Raw genomic sequence first — 13,521 nt, 5'->3', positions numbered from 1 at the left:
TACATTTCTATAAATCAGTTTTTATGAATGAATGGCTTGCTCTAACTGTTGCTCTGGTCTTCCTCAACAACACACGCTTGCACCCCCTGCGCGTGAGGTCGACAGCAGATGGGGATTATGCTCTGTAATCTACTGATTTCCTGAAGTTCCTGGATGTCAATGTTGAATCTACTGTCAAAATGTAACCACTGAATTGGTGGAAGCGAATTTGTAAAGCGAAATAAAATGGACTGAAAATTGCCAGTTGAATATTATAGGTTGTATTTTTAAACAGTTTGAATATTTTGGAAGTGAAATATGAAAGGTGAATATGGATTTTTGAATTTGTATTAATGAAAATGTGTGTTTTGAATTTAAATTTTCACCGCTTAAATACAACCATGTTGAATTGCAGCCCATAAAAATGCAAGCCTTAAAGAAACAATGCATTAAAATGCAAGTATGGTTAATGCAATGCAATTCAACCGGCTTTTTATTTCAAAAACATTTGGCATTATTTTACTTCCATATAACGGCAAATTATGAAAATATCTTCATCAGTTTTACAGCACGTGTTCTCAAAACACTCACAACACAACCAAATACATAGCACTGTAAAAGTTCACAGCACAAACAAATACAGAAATGCGCCGCAAATGGCACAGAACACAATGGAAATGTTTTCAGGGGACCCAGATAAGTGATGAACCCGGCTGTGTACTGTACAGTAAATGTATGATCATCGGCTCGTTTTCATTCACTGCTTCAAGTGAACTGTCTTAGTGGACTAAAGTAGAAATAAGTGATTGAGCGGTTTCAGATTTAGCCAACGTAATTTCCTAATTATTTTCACCTGGGATGTTCTCATGACAAAGCAGCATGGTGTCTATCAGCTGAATAGCTTTTCTTAGGACATAAATGTCTTATTATTGCTGATAACATAACTGTTGCAAATAAACACATTTTATACAAAAAAGTTTATATAAAATGCTTTATTTATCTGTGTGTGAGTGTCTCAACTTTAAAAATTGCTGTTTCATCTTTGGACCCTACATTAGCTAACATTTCTTACCTTCTGGACTTCAGGAGAAACCCCCCTGCACTCCCCCCACTCACCATCATGAACAGCACTGTGACTGCAGTGGAGTCATTCAGGTTCCTGGGCACCACTATCTCTCAGGACCTGAAGTGGGACATTCACATTGACTCCATTGTGAAAAAGGCCCAGCAGAGGTTGTACTTCCTTCGCCAGCTGAGGAAGTTTAACCTGCCACAGGATCTGCTGAAACAGTTCTACTCCACCATCATCGAATCCATCCTCTGCACTTCAGTAACTGTCTGGTTCAGCTCAGCTTCTAAATCGGACCTCAGAAGACTACAGAGGGTAGTCCGGACTGCTGAGCGAATTATCGGTACAACCCTCCCATCTATTCAAGAACTGTACTTATCCAGAGTGAGCAAAAGGGCTGTCAAAATCACTCTGGACCCCTCACCACATCCAGCACACTCCCTCTTTGAACTGTTGCCATCTGGTCGACGCTACAGAGCACTGAGCACCAGAACGACCAGACACAGGAACAGTTTCTTCCCTCAGGCAATCCATCTTATGAACAGCTGATAATAACTGTGGGACACACTACACTATTTATATTTATATACACTACACTTTTTATCCAACACACATACTTAGCGTACACGTAAATCTTTTGCACATAATATACATGTACATACATGGAACACACTACACTACTTATATTTATATTTATATACACATACACTTATTTATCCAACACACATACTTAGCGTACACGTAAATCTTTTGCACATAATATACATGTACATACATGGAACACACTATACTACTTATATTTATATTTATATACACATACACTTATTTATCCAACACACATACTTAGCGTACACGTAAATCTTTTGCACATAATATACATGTACATACATGGAACACACTATACTACTTATATTTATATTTATATACACATACACTTATTTATCCAAACACACATACTTAGCGTACAGTTAAAATTTTTCCACATAATATACATGTACATACATAAATGCTCATTTTAATATACCTGCCATACATTGTCAATTTGTATATTGTCAATCCTTACCCACCTATTTGTATTTTTTTGTATTTTTTATTCCTTATTGTGTTTTTTGTTCTGTCGCTGTTATGTTGCACTGCGGAGCTCTGTCACGAAAACAAATTCCTCGTATGTGTGAACATACCTGGCAATAAAGCTCATTCTGATTCTGATTCTGATTCTATGAAATTTATTTAAACATAACATTACAATTTTGTTTTTACAATGTTACTGATGTATAGATTAATATCTTACCCTCATGTTCTTTTTACATTTTGTATATTGTATACAAAGTTGTATGTCATAAACATGTCATCTCTGTATGTTTTGCAAGAAAAAAAAAGTAGACATTGAGCACTAAACATGCCCTATCCAGTTTCTTCACTTATTGGGGTCCCCTGGAAATATTCCCATTGTGTTCTGTGCCATTTGCAGTGCATTACTGTATTTGGTTGTGTTGTGAGTATTTGGTTGTATTGTTAGACATTTTTACACATCAAATGATCTAAAAAAAAATTCACAACAGCAAGTGCTCCTCAAAGTTCCAGGTCAGCCAAAGAATTGGGAAGATGGTGCAAAGGAAGAACTCTGGCCTGAACCCTCATGTATCCTCCTTCATTAAGGAGTTTCTAGATTTCAGCTGGCAAAACTATTAAGCTGCTAAGACCAAATACATACACAGGAGTTTTCTGAATTTGTAAATTTTTAAGATTGTTCTTATGACTGAATCTGTTCATGTCTGTTTTTTTTAAATGCTCTTAATATGAAACTTTTATGTATAAGTGAAATGTTTTCAAGGTTTTGGAAAACTGAAAGTATAATCTGCAAGAATTAAAATGTTATTTCAAGTATTACAATTGAAGAATTAAATCAATAAAAGAAGATAAACAGTCTTTTGTTTATTTTTATAGTTTTTACCACTGAGACCTGTTGAAATACAATAAATTGTACAGTTTTACAATAAATAAAAGTGGACAACAAGTTAAAGTAAATTTCACAAAGTAATATTTTTATTATATTAAAATATATAAATGGAGAATAGAACTTAACATTGTTTTACAGTAAAAATGTATTATACTGTAAATACATATACAGCAAGTTAAAAAGTACTGTTAATATGAATACAGTATTTTTACTGTAAGTATAATTTACAGTAAGTTACTGGCAAACTGCTGCCAGTAAGTTACTGTAATTTCTACAGGACATTTTTTAATGCAATACTGGCCTCCTGATCTCTAAGACCACTTACTGATAGTGACACATGTGTTTGTGCACAGTGACCTGTCACCACATCTTTGTAGTCTGTAGTAGCTAGATAGTTTTTTTTTCATTTAATATTCACTTACACTAGTCCATATCACAGTTTGATTAAATTGTACTGAATTGGTTTAGATTTATTCATTCAATATTTGACGAAATCCGTGACATTGCTCATTACACAGAAAACTTCTGTTGTGTAGCATTTTGAGTGTACGAAAAATAAAGGGTTTATTTAATTTTCATTGGAACGAAATATAGATTAATGTTTTTGCCTGCATCAGAAAAATTTAAATACACAACACAGAATTTATAAAAAAATAAGTTAATAAAATAAAAATGTACAATTAAATTTCATAGGGCCCTATTATTGTATACACCTGAATAAATTAAGTTGTTTTTATGAATTCAATTAATTATAGTTGTTTTAAATTAAACCATTAAAATGGAGTACAGAAAAAATTAAATGAAAAGCATTTGGACCCCAAGAATGTAATTTTTGTTAAACTTGTAACAGGCCTAAATTGCTGTTAAATTAAATAAGTTTCATGATTTAATTAATTAGACATGGATTTTTTTTTTTTGATACAATTTAATATAATCATCCAGAAAATATAAAACGGAAAAGAAAGTTTTTGGAAAAATTAAAACTTAGACTAATTTGGGCCCTCCACATATGATGCATCTGAAGCTTTAATTTAATACCAAGCAACAATGCATATTATTTAGGGCCTATTTTATTTTTATATATATATATTTTTTTTTAATTGCCCTCACTCGTTTTTGTGAAGGACCCAAGAAGGACCAGGCACACTTCATGTTTGGTTGAAATAATCCTTGTTAAAGTGTGTTAAATGTATAATTTACTTCAGTTTAATTTAAATGTGTACATAAAATAAATACAAAATGTACATTTTAAAGTTTAGAATTAGACAGCCTTGCCTTGTGTAGACAACTGCATAGTGAGCATGTGTATAGTGTCCAACCTACTCAAATACTATTATAACCTGTTTAAATGTGAACAAGGGGACAACACAGACAATTTATAAAAGGACTTTGGTCAACATCATTAAAGAAATCCTTTATTTATAACTTGTACATGAAAAATCTAAAAGATTGGATACAACTATGGGACATGGCTGTGCAGCAGCGAGCATCACAGCAGTGAAAGGAACCTTAAGGTTGTAAATGTGAGAAATTGTATAGGGCCCCATTCCTGTATTTTGCCTGGGGCCCCCAAATCAATAAAATCCACCCCTGCACTTACTTTACATATAAAGAAATGTCGAACCAAGACATCAAACTACATTTATTACTCTTTACTGTCACCTAGTGGATAAATAACACTACATAAACTCAAAAAACTTTTCAGTCATATTGCTGAAACTTTTGTCAACAATCTTGTTGGTGACTCAACGACAATGGAGTGCCCAGAATTTCGCAGGCAAAGACATTGCTTTTTGTTATAATTAATAAGTGTATGTGTTCGAGACGAGCGCGAATCCTCCGCCAATAAAAGTATTCCTAGAGCGCGCTCTCATCGCGGCCTCACAGAGCAGAGCGCATGCGCACACCGGATCAGAATGTTGAGTAAAACGGACTAGCGTTAGAGCAGAGACGGAAAAACGAGCAAGATAATTCAAACATATTTTCTCCTAAGTGAACGAGCTGTCGACCTAGAATATAACTTATAAAAACATGACGGAGCCCCAGTCAGCACTGTTACTCAGAAGACAGCTAGCAGGTAATTTTTCAAAGGCTGTTGGCAAAACCAGGCTAACGAACCGGTGAACATTTAGCCTGCCAGTGCAGTCGAGACTGAGGTGTTAGCCGTTAGCCGCTACTTTAGCTGCTAACGAGCGCTGTATTTGTCTTAAAGCATTCGTTAGCAGCTAAACTATCCGACGAAAGGCTAACTCTTGCTTTCTTTTGTTATTTTTAAATGCTGTTTTGGTACAACAAATGATTGAATATGAATCTGAGAGCAGTTAAGATGCAATTAAAAATAACATAATGCGTACATTTTTTTAAGTTTATTCAGTTAGTTGACGTAAATGTATAAATGTCAGGCAGTTTCGTCCGAATCACTCCAGCGGGGCCGTTCGCAGTCGGCTAGCCCGTGTTTTGACATCTGTGTCCGGACGAATGTACACCGGCGCACAAGCAGTCTCATTAACGCAGAGAAACTCTGTCATTGGCTCCGTTTGTGTTCACCATCTTATCGTGATACGTCAACCCAATTTTGTTCTCACAAGGCTCAAAGGTGGGATTTCGAAGCCGTGCATTGTGTGCCATGGACCCGCAGCGGGGTGATCAAATCCCTTTGTTTTTTCTAGGCTGGCTAACAGGCTAAGCTAACACATTGATGGCTGCTGTTTGAACACCAGCACACCGGTACAGCGAGAATGAGAGACCCCCAGTCCAACTATATTGTCTTAATACATGTATATACGCGTATGACACCAATCTCTCTCTCTCTTTATTTCTTGGTAGTATACGAAATATGCTGTTATTAGTTCGTGTCTCATTTCCTTTGTGCAGTACACACTGAGCAACATGATCCGTGAGTGCCAGCTTTACTCAGCTCAAGCCAGAGGATTTCTTCACTGGGCCCCATTTGCGCAGTGCAGCCAGTGAAGTGAATTGGTTGTAAAGGGGTCAAACTAAGCAGATTACGTGAGTTCTTGATTTAAACCTGATGTACATATCAGGCCCTGTTTAAAAATGGTTAGGTTTATGACAGCTGTCTGATTGCTAGACAACTCAAGCAACCCCATCCCCCCCAAATGACTCATTTTACACATGCATGGAGGCAACTCGCCTGTTTCTTTCCAAGGGTCGGTAGGGTGAGCGGCACCATGGGCCTGTCATGGCGTCAGGTTCTGAGGTGGCCTTGTGGCTGATTGACTGTTTCGAGGAATAAGCACTGTTTTGGTTGTGTCCTTTCTGCAGGACCAGCATGGTGAACTCATCTGCCTTGTTCTAAACTCAGTGAACCCTCTGAGGGAACAAAAGCATCACAACATCCATTATGCAGGATTGTAAAGATACGGTCCAGGGAAATGTGGGCACAACTTGTGAGATTTTAACTTAATGTGTTGGAAGTAAAGGCCTGTTCACAACAAGGACCATAACTACCAAGATAACTATATTGGTGTCCACAATAACGTTTTGTGTATTACTTGCCATCTCCTGCTTTACATGCTCAAGCTCTTTAAAGTCGGGTGGTTCCAGAACACAAAATGTTCTGGAAGTAATTTCAGTGATATTGTTTCTGTCGTTGTAGTTGTGGTGTGGACTTATTCTCTTAGAATTGCAATGTTTGTTAATGTTACAGTTATTTTCTTTGGTGTGAGCAGCCCATAAGAGTAACTGTTTGGTGTTTCTATGCAATGAAAACATGAATCAGTGCTATAACATCGAGATTAGGTTTGTTGTAAGTGTGATTTAAATTGAGTCATTTATTAAGAGTCAGACTGCATTGAAAAGTAAGAATACCAGACTGTCTTAGTGATTTAATGTGCTCATAAAAGTGACACATCTATCTATGTGACTGGATTACCCAACTGTCGGCTTGTTTTTGTCAACAAGGTGGTCCGGTGATTTTATTTTCCTCTCTCTAGTAAGAACACAGAAGTTAAGGCAGAGTGTATTAGTCTAGAGGCACAAATAGGCTGATGTTCTTTGGCTTCAGACTCAGTTGGTTTATTTATCTGATAACAAAAAAGGCAAATTGGTCATTTCTTGTCTAAAATGCTGCACAGATGTGAAAACAGTTTTGGTTTTGCAACCATGGTTGTAGGCATTCTGTCAACACCCATGTGAAATCACAAATGCCCCTTTTGACCTGACATGCCACATTTGCTTTTCTCTTTGTCATATAAAATGGCTAATCAGAATCTTCATGTCCTATTTTCCTGACAGAACTGAATAAAAATCCTGTGGAAGGTTTCTCAGCCGGTTTGATAGATGATAATGACCTCTACAGATGGGAAGTGCTAATAATCGGTCCTCCTGATACACTCTAGTAAGTCTTTTTGATGTCTTATTAAATGACATGTCACATAATTACTTGCTAAACTTATGTTGTTATGAGCCATCAGTAAAAGAATGTATTAAAGGAGTAGTTCACTTCCTGAATGTCATCATTTACTCAATCTGCACTTGTTCCAAACCTTTTAGTTTCTTTCTTCTGTAGAACACAAAATAAGATATTTTGAAAAATGCTAGTATTTCAAAAGGTGATGGGCATCACTGACTTCCATAGTAGTCAATGAAATACTATGGAAGTTAATGGTGCCCATCAACTGTTCGTATACTAACATTTTTCAAAATATCTTCGGTATTTTTGACAGTATTTTGCCCAATCCATTTTTTCAATTATATCCTGACAAGTGATCCAGTCCCTGCTGTAGAGAAACACCCCCATAACAGGATATTACCATCCGTATTATTGTTATTTGCTTAACCGCTTTAAAATGGCTTTTTGGTTGCTTTTAGTCAGAAAACAAAGAAAATGACACCCATACAGCAAGATAATATAACTTCACTTATCTTATCTTAAAAGTCTTTGTTAAAAGAGCCAACTGCTATAACATTAGCTTGTATTCAGCTTTGGTGCATTCTCCCTTTATTTTTAATTTGTGTATATATATATATATATATATATATATACTGTTTGAATGAAAGCTTGGTAAATCTATTGCCAATCAAATATTAAGTATTGCTACTCATAAGTACTTGGTACGTTATCAGCACAGTGGGAGATGTTCAAACTAATATCACATAATTTATGTCTCTATGATGATTGGTTGATGTATCAGAAAGGAGGCTAGCCTCTGCAAGGTTTTTCTCAACACTCCTCAGTGCTGAAAGTGAACACTCGATGCTGATTGGTAACGGAGAAAAGAGAGCTCAACTCTTGATGAGCCGCCACTGCTACCTGGCAACAGTAATTACACTACTAGCTAAATAACTTTCTCTTCACCTCCCACAGGAGTTGTAATTGTGTATCCTCCCTATAAAACTCTTCTAAAATGTCACCAACAATATATTTCTGCCTCACAATTTGACTAAAATCTACACTGGATCGCATTCAGAAGTTTTTACAAACACTCTGGTGATTGATAGTGACTTTTAAGTAAAATGAACCGTGCTCTCTTCCACCCTCAATACCCATGGCTGAAGTCCCCTTGAGCAAGGCACTGAACCCCCAGTTGCTCCCTGGGCGCTGGATATATAGCTGCCCACTGCTCCGGGTGTGTGTACACTGTGTGTTCACTTCTCACTGCTGTGTGTGTGCACTCGGATGGGTTAAATGCAGAGCACGATTCTGAGTATCGGTTACTATACTTGGCAAATGTCACGACTTTCAATAATATCAGTAAAATGTGTGTCCCTTTTTTCACTGAGAGAGACACTATATGACAAAGCAAGGAGAAGGAGAGTTTTGAGATATGTCCTGAACCAGGGAGGGTCTGTGTTGTACCAAATACCTTCCACTTCTTAATAATAGATTTCACTGTTCTTCTAGGGCAGTGATAAAGCTTTTTGAATTAAAATAATAATAATAATAATTGTATCCATCCACTTGTGCCTGACCACAACTTTATCCCAGAGTTCTTTTGACAGCTTTGCCACCCATAGTTGATTGTTTGCTTCAGTTGCACTACCAAAGACTGAAATGGTCTAGGAAAGCTCTTTTCATGCTGAGCTAATCAGAATGACCACAGCTGATCACAGTTGAAAGTCAGATGGCTTTGTGTACCAATGAAAAGGAGGGAGTGATCCTTTTTTGCTATATCTTTCTCTTGGATGTTATAAGTTGCACTGAGTAAATACAGCTTGATAAAACACAAACTGTGTCTGTCTTCTTTTCATGCTGCAAAGCAAAAAAAAAAAAGGATTATTTTAAAGGGATGTGATTCTTTTCTATACCAACTGTATATGCAAAACGTTTTAATACACTGTGTATAAAGAATTTACTGCCACAATATTGCTGCTGAATAATACTTTAAGCCTGCTATGTTTTTTCTGTTTATAGTGAGGGTGGTGTCTTTAAAGCCCATCTTACATTTCCCAAAGACTATCCTCTCAGGCCTCCTAAAATGAAGTTCATAACAGAAATATGGCATCCAAATGGTAAGTATTGGTTCATCCCACTGGGTCTTTTAAAAAAAAAAATTAGATCAGTATTCATCAACCAGGTTTGTAATAAAAATAAATAAATAACATTCTGTTAAAGCTTTTTTTTTTATAGATTTCCACAGAATTTAAACATCCATGATTCTAAGCTGAGCTCAGTAATGTTTCTGGAATTGATTAATGCAGCTCTCTTGGACTTACACCAACACCTAGCATTGTGAATTCAGCTTGTGTGTTATTGTTAGCCATTAATAGTGGTAATTTAATAATGCTTTCAGCCACCATATTTATAAATTATGGTGGTCTATTAAATTTAATAGAAAATGTGGTTTACTGTAAGGCTCTGAGATAACTGACATCAAATCTCATGTCTTCTTTGTATTGTTTGCAGTTGACAAGAATGGAGATGTTTGTATTTCGATATTACACGAACCAGGGGAGGATAAATATGGCTATGAGAAACCAGAAGAGCGCTGGCTCCCTATCCACACTGTAGAGACCATCATGATTAGCGTCATCTCTATGCTAGCTGACCCCAATGGAGATTCCCCTGCCAACGTTGATGCAGCAGTTAGTCTGATTCTCACTAGTTGAGCCTACTGAACTTGACAGACTGTAGATGTTTATTAATAAATATTTTAAGATGCATGTACTTTTCGACAGTTATAAATGAGATAAGTTACATTTCATCTAAAAAAATTTTTTATTTTTACCTGAATTTATTTTTATCCATTTAATATTTCAGAAAGAGTGGAGAGAAGACAGACATGGTGAATTCAAAAGAAAAGTTGCCCGCTGTGTAAGAAAGAGCCAAGAGACGGCCTTCGAGTGATATTCATCTAGCAGCTTGTAGCTTCACTATTTTCAGGGTAAGCAAGTGGACTTTTACCATTTCACTTTACTACTAAAGTCTTGTGACCATTTTTTTTCCCCAACTTGACTGATTGACTGACTGACTGTTTGATTGATTGACAACTCACAAGCACAGAGCCAGAAAATGCAAAGAACAGTTGTAAAGCTGCCCCTTAGCTGAATGGGGTTTTATCCTTGAGAAAGGCAGCTGTAGTCCACGTTCAGACTGGATGTGGGTAGAAGGCTTTTTATTAGCATGTTAATTTACACTTGACTGCTTTTTACCTGTGGTTTTTCATGTAGGTTTTTTTTTTTATATAAACTTACTAAGGTAAATTATGCATTTAAAATGTATCTCTGTGTGAACACACATCACATAGAAAGTCAGGAAAATATTACCTGCAAGTTATACAGGATTAAAATCACACAATTCCTCTATCGTCTCACCTTCTCATACAGGGCTGATCCCCTGCGAATAGAGCTTTTGTCTGTCTGAGTAGAGTTGTGTTTTAGTAATGTTGTGAGCAGGTTCTTGCGGCTTGTTAAAAATAGAGATTCAGTACGGGATTTTGTTAGGTAACAGTCTTAGGAAAGCCATAGACCCTATAGAACTCTCAGGGCCTATGAAGTGTTTGCACTGTTTACCTCTTATTTACACAGAGGCAGTTTCCTTTGATACGGTTGACATACAGTTTGGGTTTGGTGGGAAACCACCAATGTCTGTTATGCTCACCTAGGCTGCATTTATTTGATCAAAAATACATAAAATAATTCTAATCAGCCATTACTCCAGTCTTCAGTGTCATGTGATTGTTCGGAGATCATTCTATTATGCTGGTAGTAAAAAAAAAAACAGCAAAAAAAAAAAAAACATCATCATCATGGTTGAAAACAGTTTAACAAAACATTGTTAAACAGTATTAAAACTGATTTATTTTGGTGGAAAATGTGATTGTATTTTTTGTTTAATAGATACTTAAGTAAAAAATATTTTGAAACCTTATGTTTTAGTGTCACACTTGATCTACATAATGCATCCTTGCTGAAGTAGAGTATTAATTTTATTTTTTTAATACTGACATCAGTTTTTAAAATATTGAATTCGCTGATCTTTTTTTTTTTAACTTTTTCAACTTTTGAAGGCTTTGCATGTCTACGGGTCTAGTTAGTCTGGCATTTGGTTGATTATGTTCTGACATTGGTTGAAATATCTCTGATATCTCTGTCTGTGCCTTTCACAGGTCTCCAGTTGAGAAACAACATGGCACTGTTTTCTTGCACTCTACCACCCTATTGCTGGACTGGTTTTCATTGAATGTTGGCAGTAAGAGACTGGCATTAATAGGCTGCAATAGAACATAAGGCCATCACAGATGCTGACAGAACACGCCAAGCAAGTGCCAACAAAAAAAAGAGGAAAAAACTTAATTACTTTTTTTTTTCTTTCTCAAGTGTATGAACTCATACAACTTTTCAGGAAGAGATTGTAAAGATGTGTACATAGCACAGACATAAAAACCGGATAATATATAATAACTTGTTCCTATCCATCCAGCAAGACTTAGTACCAAATAAAATAGCAGTTCTGTAGTTAGAATGTGAAATCATGTAAAGTTTTTGAAGACTATAGTTCCTCTCCCGCCCTCCCCTTTCTGCTGCCTCACATCTAGTGTGCATCAGATCTGCTACAGGTGCAAGTGACCTCACATACCTGCTTGTCAGTTTGAACAAATGTCATCTTTGGCATTTCTCACTCAAACTCTATCCAGTTTTAGGTTGGGGAAGGCAGGGGTAAGCTATCATTAGGATCCAAAGCATGCCCGTCATGTTGGAAGGTTTTCTTAATTGGGACATTTCAGGTAAAATAGCTGTAAATGGCACGGTCATTTTCTTATTAATTAGGGGTCATGATGTTATTTCACTGACTTTCACTGACTGATTTTTAAATGGGGTGGGTGGGGGGGTGCTTTTATTTCAGATGAAACCATGACTGCTTTCTGAGTGTCAGGTTTTCATCTTTTCTCTTGTTTTGTCCATTTGCAGCAGGGAGACAATGGCAAGGAAACCCATCAGATGTGATTTTTCTTTTTTCTGCATGTTTTAAACTCTCTTTGGTTTTCAAAAGTGCCTCCAAATTAAATTGTTAGGCTTATTTGCCCCGCATCAAACCAGAGCTAAAGGAAGGAGCATGTTTAAGAACTGCTCAACATCCTCTCAAGCTTGTGTGAATGTGAGGTATTTTTCATAACCCTCGAAATACCAGCATTCTGAATTATTTTGGTGTAGCAATAACTCTGCTTTGCCCACATTATATGCGGACGTATTAAAATTGGATATTGCTATACGATTTCTAGTAAAGATTTTCCCTGGTATCAGAGCAGATTTTTTTTTCTCTTTTTTTTCGGTTTGACATCTGTTTTGTGTGGTTTCTTTGATAGGTTTCTTACCCATGCTTTAAATGTAGATTTCTTGCAAACAGTTTCTGGGATTTCAGATGAGGTGTGTGTGTGTGCATGCCTGTATCCCACTCTCTCTTCTCCAACGATCTTTAATTCTCTGGTTAATTTTATTCTGGCTCTGACAGACTACTACAGTTCTTTTGCCTAATGTACAAAGACAAAATACCGATGTATATTTTTCATGTTATGGAAGTTGTCACCTCTAGTGAATTCTTCTAAAATATAATTTTTTTTCCAATACTTGTTTGTGTGTGCTGTCTGTTCAGTTCAAAGTGTTGCCCAAAAGTTGAATGTCTTATGACACTCGTCCATTCATCAATTCCGCCAGAACTACAAATGTGCTTTTTAGTAGATTGTTCAAGACATGGCAATTTAACATTAACATTGGCTGAAAAGTTGTATTGTTTCTATTTTTCTATTCATTTCTATTCTATATATATATATATATATATATATATATATATATATATATATATATATATATATATATATATATATATATATATATATATATATATTTTTTTTTTTTTAAATTGCTTCTATAACTTTATATTTAATTCTAGTACCACACATTATGGAAAACAAAATCACAAGTGTTGTCTTGTAAGTCTTTATAATATTTAATTTCAACTTCAAATGTGCCATGTAGGTCTACTGAGACTTTTGTACTATAGAAACTATAGACTGGGCCCTATTTTTTTTTAGAGATGGTTTGATGTAAGCCA

General features: G+C 36.0%; 1 protein-coding gene across 1 annotated transcript; it reads left to right on the top strand.

Moving 5' to 3' along the window:
• Positions 1-4,878: 4,878 nt before the first annotated feature.
• On the top strand, positions 4,879-13,036 carry LOC132139683 (ubiquitin-conjugating enzyme E2 G1). Its single transcript, XM_059548225.1, has 6 exons — positions 4,879-5,085; positions 7,266-7,368; positions 9,385-9,482; positions 9,877-10,055; positions 10,231-10,354; positions 11,579-13,036. The coding sequence occupies exons 1-5, from the start codon at positions 5,040-5,042 to the stop codon at positions 10,315-10,317; spliced, it is 513 nt and encodes a 170-aa protein (XP_059404208.1). The 5' UTR covers positions 4,879-5,039; the 3' UTR covers positions 10,318-10,354; positions 11,579-13,036.
• The last annotated feature ends 485 nt before the right edge of the window (positions 13,037-13,521 follow it).

Source organism: Carassius carassius, chromosome 4 (genome assembly GCF_963082965.1).
Source record: "Carassius carassius chromosome 4, fCarCar2.1, whole genome shotgun sequence".
NCBI classification, from domain to species: Eukaryota; Metazoa; Chordata; class Actinopteri; order Cypriniformes; family Cyprinidae; genus Carassius; species Carassius carassius.
The sequence above is the reverse complement of the archived record's forward strand: the minus strand, read 5'-3'. Positions and strand labels throughout refer to the sequence as shown.

Bases quoted from the DNA above. Each gene is read 5' to 3' on its own strand.
- LOC132139683 (XM_059548225.1), top strand. From the start codon at position 5,040: ATGACGGAGCCCCAGTCAGCACTGTTACTCAGAAGACAGCTAGCAG. The intron at 5,086-7,265 runs GTAATTTTTCAA...TTTTCCTGACAG, and splicing joins ACTCAGAAGACAGCTAGCAG to AACTGAATAAAAATCCTGTG. The intron at 7,369-9,384 runs GTAAGTCTTTTT...TTCTGTTTATAG, and splicing joins GGTCCTCCTGATACACTCTA to TGAGGGTGGTGTCTTTAAAG.